Source organism: Lissotriton vulgaris, chromosome 11, assembly GCF_964263255.1.
Source record: "Lissotriton vulgaris chromosome 11, aLisVul1.2, whole genome shotgun sequence".
NCBI lineage: Eukaryota > Metazoa > Chordata > Amphibia > Caudata > Salamandridae > Lissotriton > Lissotriton vulgaris.
In genome coordinates this window covers 1028991752-1029013046 of record NC_141699.1, presented here as the reverse complement: position 1 = coordinate 1029013046, position 21295 = coordinate 1028991752, and the positions used below count along the sequence as shown (strand labels likewise).

At 43.8% G+C, this 21295-nt stretch overlaps 2 protein-coding genes across 2 annotated transcripts in view; both read left to right on the top strand.

The window, feature by feature from the left end:
- LOC147683962 (guanine nucleotide exchange factor DBS-like) overlaps window positions 1-21295 on the top strand; it is a 1615891-nt gene that overhangs the window by 165537 nt on the left and 1429059 nt on the right. The gene's annotated exons all lie outside the window — the stretch shown is intronic.
- LOC147683966 (protein FAM221A-like) lies at window positions 8282-10305 on the top strand. Its single transcript, XM_086944932.1, has one exon. The coding sequence runs from the start codon at window positions 8361-8363 to the stop codon at window positions 9330-9332; it is 972 nt and encodes a 323-aa protein (XP_086801058.1). The 5' UTR covers window positions 8282-8360; the 3' UTR covers window positions 9333-10305.

The following is a 21295-nucleotide window of genomic DNA, read 5'->3' as shown; positions in this document are numbered from 1 at the left end:
GAACAATAAATTCAGTCGACACAAATTTTGTTGGAAAACAGTTTGTTGCAGGTTTATTTCATACATGAAGAATAGCAACGTGTTGGGTTAACTTTAGGGTGACCAAAATTTTAAAGCAAAAAAACGGGACATTTCCCAAAAATAGAAGAAGGACTATAACCTAATGTGCGTCAAGCGAGTGCACAGAATGGCAGAGCTCCTTAGCAGAGAATTACAAAACAGGCAGTAAGTACATACATAACATGCAATTTTTAAACACAGTAGCTTGCCTTGGAATTAAATTGCTTACTTGGAACAACTGCTAACTATCCCTGCTTTGTAAAACGTATAAAACCACCTCCCCCCGTTTTTAGTCGACCCTCTACAAAAACCGGGACGAGCTAAATTTCTTGAAATCTGCCTGGACAGCTGGTGAAAAACGGGCACCGTCCTGGCAAACCCGGGACGCCTGGTCACCCTAGTTAACTTACAAGCAATCCGGGGGCAGGCAGTTGCCCTTTCCACCTGATGAGACAAGCTGCCCCGTTGCCAACCCAATGTGTGTCCAGTAGGGAACAAAGAGGATGGCCAGTGGGTGGGGGCAGGTATAAATACCTGTCCCCAGCCTACTGAGCGCCGGAAATTACTCCGCTGAGGCGCCGGACATAGGAGAGACTCCTGTGGGAAGGGGTCCCAGCAACTGGTGCACGGGCATGTGCCTAATACGGCACTAAGAAGCCAACCTCTTACAGGGGCACACTGCGTGCGCCACAGTCAGCCAGAATTAATTTGTCATTCAATTCAATTGGATCGCTCTCTCAAATGTCTAACTTACCCTCAGGTTGACAGCAGGGCTCTTAAGTTCCCATGGTCCTTGTGAGAGTATCTCTTCCAGCCCCAATTTTTAGGTCTTGCCTAAGCAATCCCGATGCTGGCGAGATTATAGTAAGGCTTTTAAAAAGTCTACCCAAACTGCGGATCGGGTACAGTTCATGTGAGCCGGGCACGTGCACATCACACACCATCGGCATCAGACTCAGACTTCAAAGGAAGCCTTTCCCCCGCCCCTGCCACCCAATGCCGAGAGCTTGTTTAACTTTCCGGCAGTTCGCGCTTTTTTTACACTGCACGCTCTTCTCCCGACCATTTGTTGACTCCTCATGTTTACATAAATTAACTTCGGTGAAACCAACTCCTTGAGCCTGGCGTTCCTTGTTATTTAGAGTTACACTTCTGTGAACTCCATGGGGATAGTATGTTTATCTCTGGAAATTATGCTTTTTATATTTGTATATTTTATGAAGCAAAACTACACATGTAATATGATCGATAGGATGTATTGCTTTAACACATCCGTACAGTAAGTTATGATAAATGGTAATGTCCAGAAACATGTACTTTTCACTAAGTAATTTGGGAAAGTACTTGTATCTACAAATTTAGGACCTTTTTTACTTTTTCTGTATATCGGCTCCCGCCCTCGTTAGGGGTGGTAAGCGCTATATACATGTAACTACAACTCTGATGTCCCACCTCTGCTCACTGCCTGTATTGGGGTCTGGGCTCCTGTGGCAGGCGCTGGCTGCCTGTGCGTTGCCGGGCAGTGGATTCCACGAATGTGCCTGCTACCCCGATGTCATCGAGCTGCCATTGAAGGAAAAATCTGTCGCAGGTCTGATCGACTCAGGAGTGGGACAAACCAGACAGCACCCTTTTTGATTTGCAAGTTTGACGATGCTATGAAGCAATGACTTCTATTGCTAATACCTTCAAGGCAGAAGTATCTTTCACCAATGGTATCAGCAATGATCGCTTTCTTTTGGGTGGATGTAAATGGGGTCTCACTCGGCACAGACGTAAAACTACCTGTAGTCTGAAATCTCAAACTGCCTCATTTTTTTAAATTCAGCGTCTCAAGCAGGAGATTTTAAAGGTCGGTATGTTGGGTTCCCACTGTTCTGTTTTGTGTTTTTTATAACATGGATCTAATGTACACATTTTAGCTTAAAGTACTTTTGTTCTCATTCCACCTCATGCTCCTTTCTTCGACACCACTACACTTCCAGTCTCTTTCCCTCACTGGCTACAATTCTTTTTTCAAACATACTTTCTTTCTATGCCATGTTGTCCTGTCTTTCTCTTCATGTCTCTTTCACCCTGTTTGGCCTTTCTCTCTCTCTCTTGCACTATTTTAAAATATGAAGAAATATGTCCAGGTCTTTAAAATGAATGCTAATATGAGTAAGTGCAAGACCCAGCCCAATCTAGTTTTGGCCTTGAAATGCACCTGGGACATTCTGCAGTTAGTGTTTTCTCACACTTCGTTGTTTCGCAGAAGATGGTTAATGTGTTCTTACTCCAGAGACAACAGAATCGATCTAATTCTGTATTGTTTGATTCTGTGGTGGAGTGCAAGTTGGGAATGTACTAGATTCTCTGAGGGTGACCCTGGAAAGCAGTTCCAAGTCATTGTGGGGGATAGAAGTCTGCTGCAAATGTTACCTTGCTGGTAAAAAGTTTCTCCAGCCTGTCTCCATCCCATGGCTTATAATTGGGACTCTCATTTTTATGGTATTTTTTTTTTTAGATATTGATCTAACCAGCTGCATGAATCTATATATTTATTTTTCACTTCCTTTCAGTATTAATCATAATGTGTATTTGTAAAGCACAAGTTTACCTAAGGGTATCTTTGCGCTAAATAACAGATGTTTGTTACCCTAATCAATGGTAAACATTTTATCGACCTCAGAAGCATGAAAGGTGAGTGGACCCGTCGGTATTTGAACTCAGGCCACCCAGTGGACGCATTAGTCCACTAAGCCACCAGGCTCCACTGGTCCATATTTATATTAGCTTTTTTGGTAAGATGAAGCTGTGACTAGTGTCTTTCCACATTTATTTAATCAATAAATATGCACTCAGATTTGGATGCCTGGTGGATTTTAGTACTAGGATAATTTCAGATAATGCATCGCTCAAATGGAGTTCAATCATTAACGCCCTTCTCCATCAGTTTACACAGCTATTGGCCTAGCAGCCATGAGTCGAAGCATCGAGAAACACTCAAAAGAAGGCTCATCTTCCATTTTATTTAATATTTAAAAATAAATCATTTTCCATCTGTCTATCAAAATGGGCTGAAACTATAGAGCAAGATGCCAACTCATGTCAGCTAGCGATAGAGGACCTGTGATTACAAACAGATTCCCTCCCTACTCTCGACTCATTATGAGACGGCTTCCCATTCGGTAGTGGTTTAGTTCATGCTTAGGGGTACAGCCTTTTTGCTGTTCCCTTGGAGTGGGTGTACCGATTCAACATCCCTTACTTACTTCCACACAAACTCCACACAGTCTCCCTTAACCTTAGCGTTTTTGCCCCACCATGATTTTGTGGTGCAAGTAAAAAAAAGAATGACAGTGGTTGTGGTTATGAAGCTACGAGTGCATCCACTGAAGTCTTATCCCCTCCCACCATCTCCTATACGTCCCTGCCCATTTATAAGCCTGTTTAATAGGTGCTTGGCATGGACTAATGAATATACAGATTTTCACTCCTACCCAGCACACAGTGGTTTGTGCAGGAGGGGGGCCCATGCCAATTCTCTCTCTGTCCATTTCCCTGGCTGCGAAAACTTTGAACCAGCCTTCTTGGTAGCTGGACCAATTTCCGGCCCCCTGGAGCTGAATACATATTAAGATTGTGCATCCTGTAAAGCAGATAGCTCCACCATGACAAGACTTGATTGGCAGTATTGCTGCTTTCTGAATGTCTGTAGATACATACTTCTATTTCTCTCTGGGCAACAAATGGGCTTGACGAAGTCTGCCCAGGCTCCTGCTGGAACTCAGATGCCCTCCTGGGTTGGTTTTAGCGTTCCGGCACTGAGGTTGTCTACCATATCGTTAAACAAATGAGGCTTGGATGCAAGTGAACACGATTCTGTCTCGTGAGCTCAGTACCCGAGATGCTAACTTGGCCATTTCTGAAAAGGCCACACCCATCCAATCTGCCCCACCACACCGCTAAAAATTTCTAGTTGGTGTGGTGTCTAGTGCACACTGTCCGGGAGCTCTTTGCTCATTAAACTCCATCTGGTTGGATATCCCTGCCCAAGTAAACTGTTAAGCCCTTCTCCAGCAAATATATATTAAAAAAAATAACAGCCAGCCAAGGCAAAAGTCCAGATCCCAAAGCCCTATACCCACTTCAGATCCCTCCTTAAGACCTACCTGTTTCGCATTGCGTACAATTAAACTGTTTTCCTTTCCCCCGGTCCCTTCTACTTTCTGTTTTTCCCTGTTACGGCTATGCATTCCTTGCCCTGTCCAGGTAGCTGCCTACTGTCCTATTGCTCTAGCGCCAAGAAACTGTATAGTGTATGTTGCGCTTTATAAATGCCTTCCACATCACATCACATCACAAAGCATACAGTGAGTCTCAAACAAACAAAATATCGAAGAATCTGTTTGAGTCCTTTCTTTCTTGAATAGATAAATATAATATTGAATAAACCTATTTAGTAACATTTATTGTTTTTGCTCACATGTGTTACACTACTGAAATTTACCAGTTATGGTTTCAGATGCACACAACGCAGGTAAATAACTCCTGTCAGCCTCAGTGTTTCCTCTTGCTAGACTGCGTTTTTTTCTCCCGTGCCATTGGCAAATAATTGTTTTGAGCATGTCGGGAGACATAAGTTATGTTTAGCGGCACACAAAACAAACTCCGTAACTTGCACATTTTTGTGGTTTCACATGTTTGCGACAAAACCATAACTCAGTTTTAAAAAAATGTCAGTGACTTTTTTTAATTTTTTTATGATCCACTATATTCTGACCTGCTCTTGCCCTTAGGTATTGGGCAGCAGGGATTGGCTGCAAGGCTTCTCTGCGGGCAAGTCCTGCGCCCGCCTCACTACTTTACAAACCCCTGGGGCCTGGGACCTCTCAGGATTCCCACCACCCAGGTTGCTGCGTTTAATAATAATAATATATTTTTTTATCCATATTGTAAAGATTGCCTTTTTGTTCTTCACAAATTGTCATTTTCAACAAATAGAGGGAAAAAATCCCCTTTATCAGCTATCCGTTTTTAATTAAAAAATGCAACATACACTCCAAATACCACTCAGTGCCACATATTTAAACGCCACATAATTACACTGCACTCAATGCAACATACAATCCAAATACCACACAGTGCCATATAATTACACGCCACATAATTACATTGCACTCCATGCAACCTACACTCCAAATACCAGTCAGTACCACATAGTTACATGTAACATAATTACACTGCACTCAATGCAACATACACTCCAAATCCTACTCAGTACCACATTACACGCCACATAATTACACTGCACTCAATGTAACATACACTCCAAATACCACTCAGTGCCACATAATTACACGCCATATAATTACACTGAACTCAATGCAACATACACTCCAAATACCACTCAGTGACACATAATTACACGCCACATGATTACACTGCACTCAATGCAACATACACTCCAAATACCACTCAGTGCCACATTACACTCCACATAATTACACTGCACTCAATGTAACATACACTCCAAATACCACTCAGTGCCACATAATTACACTCCAAATAATTACACTGCACTCAATGCAACAAAAACTCCAAATACCACTCAGTGCCACATTACACGTCACATAGTTACACTGCACTCAATGTAACATACATTCCAAATACCACTCAGTGCCATATATTTACACGCCACACTGCACTCAATGCAACATACAATCCAAATACCACTCAGTGCCACATAATTACACGCCACATAATTACACTGCACTCCATGCAACATACACTCCAAATATCACTCAGTGCCACATAGTTACACGCAACATAATTACACTGCACTCAATGCAACATACACTCCGAATACCACTCAGTGCCACATAATTACACGCCACATAATTACACTGCACTCAATGCAACATACACTCCAAATACCACTCAGTGCCACATAATTACAACCCACATAATTACACTCTACTGAATGCAACACACACTCCACACAATACCACTCAGTGCCACACAATTAAATGCTACATAATTACACTGCACTCAATGCAACATACACTCCAAACAATACCACTCAGTGCCACATAATTACACACCACACAATTACACTCTACTGAATACAACATACACTCCACACAATACCACTCAGTGCCACATAATTACACACCATACAATTACACACTACTGAATACAACATACACTCCTCATAACACCACTCAGTGCCACATAATTATATGCTACATAATTACACTGCGCTCAACGCAACATACACTCCAAAAAGCACTCAGTGCCACATTATTACACGACACATAATTACAATGCACTCAATACAACATACACTCCAAATATCACTCAGTGCCACATAATTATATGCTACACCTTTACACTGCGCTCAACGCAATATACACTCCAAATACCACACAGTGAAACATAATTACACGCCACATAATTACATTATCTATCTATCTATCTATCTATCACCCTCACTCTATATATCTATCTACCTATCTATCTATCACCCTCACTCTATCGCCCTCACTCTATCTATCTATCGCCCTCACTCTATTGCCCTCACTCTATCTATCTATCACCCTCACTCTATTTATCTATCAAACGCCCTCACTCTATTAATCTATCTATCTATCTATCTATCTATCTATCTATCTATCTATCTATCTATCTATCGCCCTCACTCTATCTATCTATCTATTGCCCTCACTCTATCTATCTATCGCCCTCACTCTATCGCCCTCACTCTATCTATCTATCTATCTATCTATCTATCTATCTATCGCCCTCACTCTATCTATCAAAAGCCCTCACTCTAACTATCAAAAGCCCACACTCGATCTATCTATCTATCAAACGCCCTCATTCTATCTATCTATCTATCTATCTATCTATCTATCTATCTATCTATCTATCTATCTAACGCCCTCACTTTATCTATCTATCTCCCTCACTCTATCTATCTATCTATTGCCCTCACTCTATCGCCCTCACTCTATCTATCTATCTATCTATCTATCTATCTATCTATCTATCTATTGCCCTCACTCTATCTATCGCCCTCACTCTATCGCCCTCACTCTATCTATCTATCTATCTATCTATCTATCTATTGCCCTCACTCTATCTATCAAACTCACTCTATCTACCTATCTATCTATCGTCCTCATTCTATCTATCGCCCTCACTCTATCTATCTATCGCCCTCACTCTATCTATCGCCCTCACTCTATCTATCTACCTAACTATCGCCCTCACTCTATCTATCGCCCTCACTCTATCTATCGCCCTCAATCTATCTATCGCCCTCACTCTGTCTATCGTCCTCACTCTAGCGCCCTAACACTACTTTTTTTTAAGTATTATTTATTTAAAAAAATAAAAGCAATTGTTATTTGTAATATCAATATATCCAAGTCACGTAAATACAACACATATGCTATAGGTGTCACATTTGCGAAAGTTAGAAGTATTGGCATTGTAAATGAAAAAAAGTTATTAATTTCGCGACTTTCAAAACCAACACATAAATGTGTCATTTACAATACCAATAGTTCAAACTTTCCTAATGCGAGACCTATTGCATTGTAAATGCTTGTTATTTGTAATTTGGGATGTATAGTCCTACTGTCCCATTGGGATAAAATACGACTATAAGTACCAGAATGTAAAGCTGGACTGGATGAGCTACTGGTAGCTATGCGAACATCTTTTTGTCAAGAACTGGCAAGTTTAATGGGCCTGGAACTGTAATGTCAAGATTGAAATATCAAACTCTGCAATGTCCAAGCGTACAATTTGGGCATATATTTGATCCAAAAAACGTTTATTTTAACTGATAGAATCCTCATGTTTGACACGGTTTTGACACACTTGCGAAGTAAGTGCTGTCTCAATAGTTTGAGACTCACCCCCAGCAATTGCGACATTTTAGCCGCCCGCTACATTTCAACGTTGACAGCTGGCGTTGTGTGTTTGAAGGTGCTGGCGCCGGGGTGACGTCACTGCAGAGCGACCAGCAGAAGGCGACGCTGTTGCCAACAACAACGGCCCCGTTACCAGGGCAACGGACCCAAACACACACAACCGCAGCCTGCCGCTAAAGGGAGAGACAGCGAGGAGAAGTGGGGAAGTGACAGACCAAGCTGCCCAGGACAGGAGCCGGGGAGGACAGTGAGAGGAGGCAGGCAGGACAGTGAGAGGAGGCACGGGAGACGTGAGAGGAGGCAGGGAGGACAGTGAAGAAATATAAAAATAGGGCGGCTCCGATTAATTTTGAGAGTGAAAGCGAAGGCCCAAGCATGAGTGGGAAAAGCTTGCCTCTCGACAAGGGGAAAGCCCCGGCGAGGCGCAGGCCGCAGCAGAGGCAGTTGGCCCCACAAGGCCCAGAGCGCCAGCCTGAAGTGGAGGGACAGGCCGAGGCGGTGCAGGCCTACCTGGAGTACAGGAGAATCGTCGGCGACGACGACCAAGGCAAACTTTTCACACCACAGGAGTACGAGGAGTACAAGAAGAGAGTGATCCCCATCAGGCTGCGGAACAGGCTGTATGTGAGCTGGAGGTCGCCCACAGGCATGGACTGTAAACTGGTGGGCCCAGAAACCCCGTGCTTTTGTACCCACAGATACAAGCAGCACAAGACGGACTTAGAAGAGCTGCCAAAAGATCGACCCATTCCTTTACCCTGCAAAGTGGGGCGCTGCCAGTGCAGCGGGTACCTGTATGTGCCTCTTAATGGTACCTCCCCCATACGTTGCAGTTGCAAGCACTTCGCCGATGACCACAGTGAAGCAAATGGCCACCGGTGCAGGAAATGTTCCACCTGCCCGGGGTTCCACAGCTCCTTCACTTGTGGCTGTGGCAAACCAGCCTACGTGCACCAGACCGTGGTGGAGACCAAAGAGGAGCGGCTGGCACAGGGGAAGCCGGTGGGGCTAGATGTCCCGTATATTGCAATGGGAGGCCTGACCGGCTTCAGCTCCCTGGCAGATGGGTACATGAGGCTGGACGACAGTGGTAGAGGGGCCCTGCCTCTTGCCATCTTGGAATCGACCGATAGCAGAATGGACCATCCATTCCTAAAAGCATATGGGCCGCAGGTATCGGGCGGCGCCGGTGCTCCGTCTTCAACAGTTTCGCAGGGAAGGACTAAGGAGGGCGACGACATGGCCTACTATGAAAAACGCTACCAGGAACGACTGAAAAAAGAAAAGACTTCAAAAGGCTTGAAACCAGCAAAAGGACCCCCCCAGCCCGGTCTGCAAGATTCATGACCGCTTTTACGTCATCTTATGTGGTTTAATGCATATCACATATGGTTATATGGACATTTTAGTTACATATAGTTATTTTCTATTATTAAATTATACTGTTTGAGTGGAGTGTTGGGTACTCTGTTTAAGGCAGCTGTTTAGAGCACCTTGCTGAGACTTAAGACTCCCAGCGGGGATCAACAGGCATCCGAAGACTAGCGGCGAGCACATTTTTACGCCGAGCCTACCAGACACCTGTCTCGCTGCATAAGACCCTTTGCCAGCTTACCAAGATCTTAAGGTGGCCTTAAATCCTGCCCATTGCTTTATATTTTATGCCACTCTTATTACCTGGCTTCTTATTCAATGGCTTGCCTTCTCCAGCTTGAGTTTGTCCCTCCCCTGCACCATGAGCTCTTTAAATGTGTCCTTCCACTGCTAGCTTTTATGGAACTCTTTTTTTTTTGTTTGTTGCTTAAGCACTTCACAAGAGTCATGTTTTTTCCAGCTATGTTCCCACATGTGCTTCCCCCCCTTATGCTCCTTGCGGCCCACTCTCCACCTGCTTCCCCCCCCACCCGCACTGCTCACAAGACCCGCACTGCTCACTCCAGTTATTTTCACTTGAGCACGAATGCATGTGTTTTCTAGCTGTCTCCCTTGTGTGCTTCTCTCTCCAGCTCCATGCTGCTCTCAGCTGTGTGTGCTTCTCTCTCGTATCTATGTGCTTCTTTCACCTCACCCCCACGCTCTGTATTGCACTCTCTCGCCCATGTGCTTCTTGTGGTTTTCTCCCTATCATGTGCTTCTCCCCTCAACCTTCCATATGCTGCTTTTCTCCTTCCTTCACCCTCCCACTCCTCAGTTACCCCGTGCAACAACTGCAGTCTCTTTTTGTAACTGTCACATTCTCGCTAAACTATCTTAATTTTTTTTATTTATGAATCTAAGTGGGGCATGTTTCTTGGATCCCTAAATAAAAAATTAAAGCAAATGATGTCTACATAACTCGACTGCAGCCGTGGCCTGTGGAGGGAGTTCCGGTGGGGCAGAAAGGCGGGGCAGGGGAGGGGCATGTTGGGGGGGGGGGGGTGCTAAAAAACGGAATATGGATAATTGGAGGTAAGTAAACAATGTAATTAATAAAACTAATTTTGTTATGCGCGCTGCATCGCATTTTGAGATGCAGGGCGCGCTACGAAATTCATTTCATTTATTAAATTGTTTACTTTCCTCCAATTATCCATATTCCGGTTTTTAGCAATCCCCATCCTGCCCCGCCTTTCTGCCCCACCGGAACTCTCTCCAGGGGCCGTAGCTGCTCGACTGGAGTGAGCATCAGTGGAATAACATGCCCACTATTGTACTTAAAAAAAAGAAAACATTTTAGTGCTTCTGCACAGCCTTCCAACACTGTACAACACTGCCAAAACAAATTGACAAAGTAATAGGTCCCAAAGCCAGGGAGACTCATTTGCTTTGCCAATGCTTTTTAAATTAGTAATGAGGTAACCAAAAGATCACAGGCGCAGAACTCACCTATTAGGTAGACTTTAACATTTAAAGCACCCATATTTTTTATGCCTTTGTGATTAAAATGGGATTTTGTGTCTGGACGGCCATTTTATTTACTTCCAGTTTCAAAATGCACGTGGTCCATCTAGATATTGATTAGCATCTCATCCACTGGCATAGAATGTGGGGGGCACAGGGGCAGTTGCCCTGGGCACAAAATTCTTAGGGGCATTTTTAGGGGTGCAACATTTTAATCAGGTGTAACATTTTAAAAGAAAAGTGGAAGGATACTTGCCTTGCCTTGGACGCTGGCAACCCACGCTAAGCCACTGATCTCATCCACCTACTTTAGAGGATTACACCATGGAAAAAGAGAGAAACCGTGGCAGTTTCTGTTATATAATTAGTGACATAGTAAGCACTAGTGTTGTATAAATGCCATACACCCTAATAACAGGTACCAAACGTGAGGTTTGAGCCCTTACTGAAGGTGAGGAGCAATATCTGCTCAATTATCCCTACTTACAGGACAACACGTACTAGTAAAACATACTAGTTGGAGTCTTAGTGGCTCCTTGAAGATGGGTGTCCTCTACTCTTATACATTGGCAATCTAAGCAGGAGCTGTGCACACTGTTGTAATTAGTTTTGGTTCCAACTCTGTGTCTGACACAGGGTCTGACTGACGATCTGGGCATTCTAGTATTTCCCTGGTGGGCTGCTTATATGGCTGGATGGGATACCACAACCTTGAAAGTGCATAGCCAATGAATTTGAAGAAATGTGTGTACTATGCACAAGTTAGTCCAGTTTTTTTTTCTCAAAAAAATCTTTGAAGTGAGCAACCTTCTTAAACCTACTGGACCATGTGTCAGTCTCACAACCAGCGGCGGCTCGCACAGGTAAACACTGTGGATCAGTGAGGTGGGTAGAGTGGGGGGTAGTGGAATTTGACATACAACGGGATAGTGAAAAGTAAATAAACAAATAAAACCACATACCTTTCGCTCAGCGACGTGGTGAGCGCAAGGTAAGTGTTTTTATTTTTTTACTTTTCACATTCCTGTCATATGTCGAATGCCACTACCCCCACACCGCCTCAACGCCCCAAAGCGTTTACCTGTGTGAGCCGCCGCCGCTCATAACACTTGTTTTTAACACCTTGGCTGCTAAGGGTTTTCCCCTACTGTGCTGAAAATCCTTGATCATTATAGTTTCATGACGAGCTCAGCTCGTCATCAGCACAGCTCGTCATGAGCATGGAAGGGGTTAAGGTCCATAGCAGGTCTGATTTGAAAAAAATTGCCAGGAATAGTGTACTTTTGCCTGGGATAGTATTGCTGCCATGTCTGACAGTACAAGCGAAAGGAACTGAGTGACTCGGCTTTCCCCGACTGGGAACTTCGAAGGATGAAAAGCAGTTCCTTTGGAATCCCCAGCTGCTGTTCCTGGAGGGCTATAGCTGGACTCGAACATGACTTTGGTCTTCTGACCCTCCTTTGTTATCAGTGAAGCTAAGAAAGTGCACATGTTCTCATATGGGATGTACTCCCTAGGACTGCAGATTCTTTTTGTTCTGCAGCTGTATTACTTCTGATTTAAAAATATTACACTGAAAGTATAATGTTTCACCAAATATTCCATCTAATGTACACTGTGAAGCAGTTACGCAAAAAAATATTTTTATATATATTTTTTTTAAGTTGACCTGAAATCTAAAATATTTTGTTGATTTTTTTTTTACCAACAATTTGATTTTGAGCATGACATTTTAAATCAAGGAAATATGTAATAGTAGCCATAATAACAGTTGTTCGTGTGTACAGTCAACAATGGTTATTATTTCCAATAAAGTGTTTAGTGCTGTGTATGATCTTTCAATAACCTGTCATTAGGATGTGGGTTCTGGGTCGGTAGACAATGAACTCAACGAGGACATGTTCCTTGTTGGACACAACAAACAAGATGTCCATGGGTCTGTTCAAGCACGGAGATCATGCTCGGTGCTACTGGCACAACAGAATAGACCAAGAGAAAAGGAAAAAGAAGAAAAAGAAGCAAACCATATTGTCTATTGAGATCCTTTTAAAAGGACGGAGTCCCATCACTCACCTTGGTGACATGCTTCATCATCTGGGATCTCCTCCTGATTGCAACCTATTGCAACCAAGGGCTACAACCCCCTCTCTAAGTGGGAGGAGCTCAGGGATGTTTTGAAAAGAGACGTCTCAAGGATATGCTACAATCCAACAGATGTGAAGGACTAGAGATTCTGAGAGTGATGGCGCAGTGCAAAAAATGTGAACTGTAATGTGCAGCTACAATTGGTCAGCAAGAGAGAACAACTTTATTCTGCATCTATTGATCACCAAATTAAAAACAGTGCAAAAGCAGTTTGAAAAAATAACTGTGTTAGTCCAAAACAAGGTCTACATGTTTCAGCCTCCTAGATTAAGTGTAATCTTGGCCTTCCTCAGGACCTATGTGTGATTATGCTACTGCGTATCAAAAAGTGAAAAAACATATAGAAAACAATGACAAAGCAGGTTGGACCAATTACAACCTACTAACCGACGTAAGTTCCCTTGTAAAGTATGGTGTAATGATGACAACTAGACAAGAAAGAAAAAAGAGAAATAAGAACAATAACAACAAAGTCTTGCTTGTGTGTGTAATGCTTCATGGGGGTTGAATAACCCTACATTACTGTCAACGCTGTGAGATGCTCTTGAGAGTGTACAACATCTTATGCTTACCTATAATGCACAAGGAAACAGCCTCACCTCTCCTGGTTACAACTCAGGAAATGAGGCCCACTCTAAAAACAGAAAGAAAAAGAAGAAGAAAGGCTTTAGGTGATATCTAGGCATAAGACTAATCAAACAATCTTTCTCACTTATGCCGCTTGTGTGAATACAAAAACCAAACGATAGTGCAGCGTTGAACATGGCAGTGTTCTGATGTGAGTTATTATCAAGGCATTATATTAGTTTGTGCTAATGAGTATCTTAAGGTTATGCTAGTGTGGTAGACCTTATTAAACAATGGAGCTACTAATTCAGCGACACGCTGAGCACAAACAAGGGTGTATAGTGTACAGTAAATAACAAACATTTAGTCACCTGAAACTACACAAAAAACTTAAAACTCATTATCTTGGGCGGAGCGCAAATACCAGTTAGGTTATGTAAGGCTTGAGTTAAATCCTGACCGCAAAGCGCGCGTTAACTTCTTGCTACCAGTCTAGGTTAAAGTCATAGCCGCTAACCGTAGCTAGATCAAAGCGAAAGCTGTGCAGTCTAACGTAATACTCAGAAAGAAGGGTGAAAGCAAGGAATAGTTATCGCATAACCTACCTGTCCGTCTGTACCTCGATCCGCATCTGAGTCGTTTATTAGGAGGACGTGTCATTTATATGTCTAAAAATAACCCGCTGTAGACCAATAGTGCCTAATTCGTCTCTTAAGGATGATGGTGGTGTAGTGCTCACCGGACTACAGAAAACGTTAGCATCATGGGTAATGTAGTCTCCTGCGATACTTCAAACACCACAAAAATGTGTAATCTCCTTTGTTCAAAACAAAAAGTGTTTATAAGGACTTTCAAATTTAATCCTGAAACTTCCTATTTATTATCAGAGGAATTATTTTTGATCCACTGCAGTACGTTAAAAGGCAATGGTCTCTAGAAAGTGACGTCGATGAAAAAAGAGACGTCGCTGCAAAAAGACCTCGTTGGACTACTAAAAACCTGCTGGCATCATGGGTAGTGTAGTCTCAATCATTTTATGTTATCAGTAACTCACAACTAGACCATGTGAGAGTAGAAACAGGCAACTGTTTGTGATATTCATTCGTTATCGTCTAGAGGAGGTTGATATGTTTAATATATTATCTTGCTAGTACTCGAACGTTGTCATCAGACTACCCGAAAGCTGACGCATCATGGGTAGTATGGTTCAGACCATAATTTGCTAGAAGAAATGTATATCATTCACAATGTTCTACATGGATAGCTGTTTATCACATAGGGTGGTGGAGTTTTTTTATGTGTGTACTAACTCGGATATTCTCCAAATTTTGTGAATAACTTCTTGTTGGCATTCTTAGTGGTACCCATGAGTTGGTTTAAAGCTTATGTTGTTGTGTGTTTAAGCTAACAAGTGTGAACTCATTGAAGACCGGGCATAAGTTTAGACTGTTGGAGGCATAAAGATGATATGACTATGGGACCTCCTACAAAGCGGTCCAAGGAATTTCATCATTGAGGCCAATATTGTCACTTCGTAATTTGAACACCCATTTTTGTTTGTTGTGAAAAAGAAATTTAGACACATACGTAATATGCGCTGGAATAAACGGTTGTTCTAATACTGTCCATTTTAGATCCTCAGCACTGTGGTTTATATCGAAGAAGTGCTGTGTAAGTGTGTTGGCCTGCTTTTTACACCGTATAATGCTCTTGTGCTCCATGAGCCCTAATTTAACTATCCGTGTGGCCATGCCCACATAGCGGTGCTGGCAGGGACATGTGATTAGATAGACACATAGTCTCCTAATTTCAATATATGCAGGCAACATGGTGCCTTAATTCAGGTAACCGATAGTTTATACCCTATCCTCTGGGAACTAATTACATTTGATGGGTTGCTAATTATCACAATTAATTGGAATAGGTGAGTTATTTTCCCCGTACCCCCAAGTCCAAAAAAAGGTTCACACCAGATCTCCCCCTTATGCAGTGCAAGAACTCTGTGAAATATTTATGAATGTGGGATGCCTACATTAAAATCTGTAATTATCATCAAAGCTTGAAGACAAAGTTGACAAGTGGGTCAATCTTCCATTATGGTTGTTTGATGGAACAATGCATGCCTCAACATTGCATGCCTGAAACACTCTGTCTAAACCATGACCACATCTTTACCATGCATGCCTTTACTACGCATGCCTTTACCACGCAATTTCATGGTAACAACATGATTGGTAAAGGGACATGTGATAAAGATCACACTCCTGCCCCTCTGCTCTGAGCCCTAAAATTCGTACCTCCTGCGTTCTATTTTACCCGCACCAGCCCTACAAACTTCCCGGACCCCCTATCCTGAACCTTAATACTCGACCCCCCAGCCCCTAAAAACTACTCCAACCACAGCGCCCTCCATGAACACTAAAACCAGCCCCCCCCCTAAAATCTACCCCCACCTATCCCCTATCCCAGCCTAACTGCTCTCTTAGCCTGTAAACTGCCCCTTTCCCGTCCCCTGTCCTGAGCCCGAAAAAACTCCCGCCCCCAGTCTTGAAAACTACCCTCATCCTCGAGCCCCCAAAACTACCCCAACCTAAACAAACTATCCCACACCCCATCCCCGGCTCTCGACCCCCAGCCCGGAAAACTAACCTGACCCTTCCAGCCCCCAAAACTACCCCTACCCCTTCTCATACCTGAGCCCTAAAACTCCCGATCCCCTACAAGCCCTAAAAACTACCAAACACTACAAACCACCCCCACGCCCCAAAACGCCACTTACCTCACCTCCTCGTCCTGATCTTTCTTCTTCTGCCGAGCTGTGGCCAGCAACTAGACCGTGCATATGCCTGGTTAAGGCATATACGTGGTTACGGCAAGCGTGGCTACTCTTGCGATGTCGCAACACGCGTGGCTAAGGCCACAGTGTTCCGACTGTTTCCCTCCCATTATCAATGACAGGATGCATCGCACTAATTCAGATGGTCGTGTTACCAAAATTGCTATATTACTTTGTTTAGATCCCTATCCCACATACCAACTCATTCTTTCACACCAAGTGATCCTTAATGGTTAGATTGGCATGGGCGGGCAAGCAACCATGATTAAGTGGCATGTACTATCACTTCCTTATCATCAAGGTGGTTTTGCGGCACCTAATCTGGAATTATATTACTTATGCATGCAAGCTCACTTTCCACATTATTGGTTTCACCCCCAACTCTACATGCCAAAAAAGTGATGTAGATCCAGCTCCACTTCGGACAATCATTTGTCGGTGTAGGCCTTGTCGGTTAACTGAGATATAAAAAACGGAATACACAATGCTCACCTGGAACAAGCTGCAAAACACAGAAGGCCTATCTGTTTATATTCCCAAGGTATCGCACTACAGGGTGACACTGGCCTTCCGTGGATAAGTGAAGGTAAGTAGCATCAGAGCGTGGAGTGAGCATCGTAAGCCTTGCATCATGTCTACATATGTTGTTTGTAATACTCGTTCTGCTGTGATCATTTCATATGAGTATTGTAAGGTAAGCACATTCATAGGTGACTTGGATGGGACTGTAAATTATCAAAAAATAATGTTTAAAAAAACTTTATATACAAGATTAGGGTAATGATGAGACTAAGGTATGGACCAGTATTTGTAGTAGTGTTCATGTCAGGGTTAATATTAGGGTCACTGAAAGTCAGATACAAATTAGGCTAAGGGTTAGGGTAAGCAAAAGGTTTCAAGTGGGGCCTAGGGTTATGGTTGATACCTTATGTTTTAGCATAATGGCATTAAATTAGAATATGTTCTTCTTTATGGTTAATCTAATACAAGATATTGCAACCCCCCTATTGTTTTTTTCACTTACTTTCCCTTCCTAGGTCCACGCAATGGTGGATGCTCTGCCTATATCCAATAGCACCAGTGGAAAAAATAAAATTAACTGTTCTAGACACTGAAAGCCAATATTTTGCTGCATGCAAAGTGCATGGTAAAATCTGTCAATATTAGGGTGACTTCTTCCCAAACATACAAGAATTGCATGGGGTCTGATATTGACCCACAATTATAACCCAGCATTAGCATTTTTTTTATTTTGAACAAAGAAAACAACTCCATGCTTCATTGCAAAGGATCTGTCCTTAGAGGAAGCCCTCAATAAACTTTCCATTGATTTGAGGCCAGCTTGGTAGGTGAAACAAGTCAGCAACAAAGAGTAAAAAAAACAGTGCCCCTTTGACTTAGCAGAGTCTTGGGAAGGCAGAAAAGCTTGGTAATATACAGCTGCCAAAGCAAGACACAAATCACAAGCCTACTGGTGACTGCAGTCATAGTAGGAGTACGTGCTGCAGAGAAGGACATTGATTGGAAAGCAGCTCATGCCTTCAAGCGGTTCTGCTGTAAGTCTCCAGTGCTTTGGCCCTGGAGGCGGCATCTCTGTATTGATCATGGCTTTGACTGCAGAATGTTAAGGAAGCAAAAGAGCAATGTTATTGTAACCGCCAAACTGGTGATGTCTTTTACTGCACACTTTCTCATGGTCCGACACGCGGAAATTGACCATATGGATACGTTGATACTGGTGCATTGAACTTTCCAGTCTGCCATTTTGTATACATTTCTACTTGACATAATCTTTATGCAATCCAGCGGAGACATATAATAATAATAATAATAATAAAGGGGCTTGTAAAGCTCATGGTGACGCCATCACGGCGTGTCCCCGCGCTGTGGAGAAAAGTCAGGGCCAATAGGGGGTTTTACAGGGAAAACAGATGGGTTTTTAAGCTTTTCCTGAAGGTGGTCTCAGAGTCCGCTAGTCTGATACCCATAGGGAGAGCGTTCCATTCCCTGGCGGCCATTACCCGGAAGGAACGACCACCCATTCTGGCTTTCCTGATACGGGGAATTTTGAGCAGGCCAGTTCCCCCAGAGCGAAGAGTTCTGTTGGGCTCATAGGGAATAGCTAGGTCATTCATGTAGGGAGGAGCTTTTTGGGAAATGATCCTATAGCACATTAAGAGTGCTTTAAAGAGAACTCTTTTTTTTATAGGTAGCCAGTGAAGAGTGTCCAGAGCTGGTTTGGATGGTGCTCTCTTGGGAAGTCTGAGGACTAGACGTGCTGCTGTATTTTGGAGTACTTGAAGTCTCCTGATGTTGTTTTGCGTTGTTCCGAGCAGAAGCACATTGCCATAATCTATTCTCGAAGTCACTAGAGCTTGTGTCATAGTGCGCCTGGCTTCAAGAGGAAGGAGATCAAGGGTGCGGTTCAGGGTCTTCATGACCCCAAAACATTTTCCGACCACTTTGTTCACGTGGCAGTCATAGGAGAGTTTGGGATCAACCCAGATCCCCAGATTCTTGGCCGCTTTACAGGGGGTGGGTAACGGCCCCAGGCAAGCAGGCCACCACTCCTTGGTCCAGCTCGTGTCCCTGCCTCCAATTACCAGAACCTCTGTTTTTGGGCCATTGAGCTTCAGGCAGTGCTGGGTCATCCAACCTGCCAGAGCCTGCATGCAAGATTTAAAGTTATTTGCAGAGATGGAGGGGGCTTGGGATAGGGAGATGAGAAGTTGGGTATCGTCGGCATATGAAACTAATTCAATGCCGAACGATTGGACCACTTCTGCCAAGGGGGCCATGTACAGGTTGAACAGGGTAGGGCTCAGGGCCGAGCCCTGAGGTACCCCCTGCTCTAAGGCAATGCTTTCAGAGAGACACTGTAGCAAGATGGAGTGTGCCACAGTGTCGAACGCAGCACTAAGGTCCAGCATTATTAATGCCATGGTCTGTCCTTCATCTGCACCTGCCCGTAGGGTTTCGGTCTCTCTCAGAAGGGCAGTTTCGGTGGAATAACCTGACCTAAACCCTGATTGGGAGTTGTGGAAGGCATTGTTAGACTCTAGATGGGCCATGAGTTGGCTGTTAGCTATTTTCTCGGCCACCTTCGCCAGATAAGGTAGTAGCGAGATGGGCCGTAGGTTTTCCAGGATGTCTTGACTGATGTTAGGTTTTTTCTTTATTGGTAATACAATGGCTTTCTTCCATTCCATAGGGAGGGTAGCTGTGGAAAAGGAAAGTTGGAGGATGTGTCTGAAGTGTCGTTCTAGGACCTTCAGGCTAGCTGCTAGTATCTTGGGGGGGCAGGGTCCCGGGGCGATCCAGATGTAATGTTTTTACAGATACTAGTTAAGGTTGTAGTGTGGAAATGCAATCAATCATAATGGTTGACATACCATTCGCCTGATTCTTGTGCCTATCGAAAGTACTTAACATACCGCCCTCTCACATGCAAACAGTGTTTATTTCTATAGTTTTACATACCTAGATTGCACATTATATCAAAAACCCTCCTTTTAAGATACTTCTTAAACCCTGTGTTGGAATGGGAAGGTCTCCTGCATGGTGTACAGTCGAGTCCCTTGCCCTGTGTGCCCAATTGTATCTGTTATCCAGATTTCTGGATTGTTAGCCATAGACTCACACTCACCTAGTATGTGTATGAAGGCCTACGCCCGCCTTTGACCTGCGACTAGTCCTGTACCTTGAGGGGTGCACCAAGCAAGCCCTAAATAGTGACAGAGCCATACCTTCACATGTGTACCACAGTTCTTGCAACATACAGTGCTTTGAGGTGGCCATAGTATGACCAGCCTTTTTACATGCTCCATATCTGTGAGAAATGACTGGCCTACTCATATTCATTTCCAATGATCCTGAGCACAAGGATGAAAGTGTGAGTGTATGAGAAGTGTGCTATATACTGCCTGAGTGTCTTAATCAATCATTCAGTGTTCTTGTAAAGTGTGACTACTCAAGGGAATCAATGCGCTGAGGGGGGGAGGGGACCTACTGTTCAGTCGAAGAGCCAGGTCTTGAGGTCCTTCCTGGATTGAGGCAGAGATGGAGATTGCCTGAGATGCAGAGGTAGGACGTTCCAGGTCTTTGCAGTAAGGAAGGAGAAAGATCTTCTTTTGGGGTTCCAGCGACTGGTGCACGGGCATGCGCTTAATGCGGTACTGAGAGGGCCACCCTCTTACAGGGGACACTGCGTGCGCCACAGGCAGCCGTAATTAATTTGTTATTCAATTCAATTGGATGGCTCTCTCAAACGTCTAATTTACCCTTTTTGGTGAGTGGACAGGTTGACAGCAGAGCTCTTAAATTCCCATGGTCCACGTGAGAGTATCTCTTCCAGCCCCGATTTTTTATATGTATTCTGGGACGTCAAGAAATTGCAAGTTTAATGGGTCTAGAACTGTAATGTCAAGATTGAAATATCAAACTCTGTAATACCCAAGCGTACAATTTGAGCATATATTTGATCCAAAAAACATGTATATTTCAACTGACAGAAACCTCGTGTTTGACGCGGTTTTGACACCCTTGTGAAGTAAGTGCTGTCTCGAGCTGGCTAGTTTGGAGACTCGCCTCCAGCAATTGCGACATCTTAGCCGCCTGTTATATTTGAACGTTCACGTTGACAACTGGAGTTGTGTATTTGAACGTGCGGGCGCCAGGGTGGCGTCACTGCTAAGCGACCAATAGATGGAGACGCTGTTACCAACAATAGCGGCCCCGTTACCCGGGCAACGGACCCAAGCACACACTACCGCAGCCTGCTGCTAAAGGGAGAGACAGCGTGAAGTGGGGAAGTGACAGACCAAGCTGCCCAGGACAGGAGAGGAGGAGGCAGGCAGGACAGGAGAGGAGGCACGGGGGACAG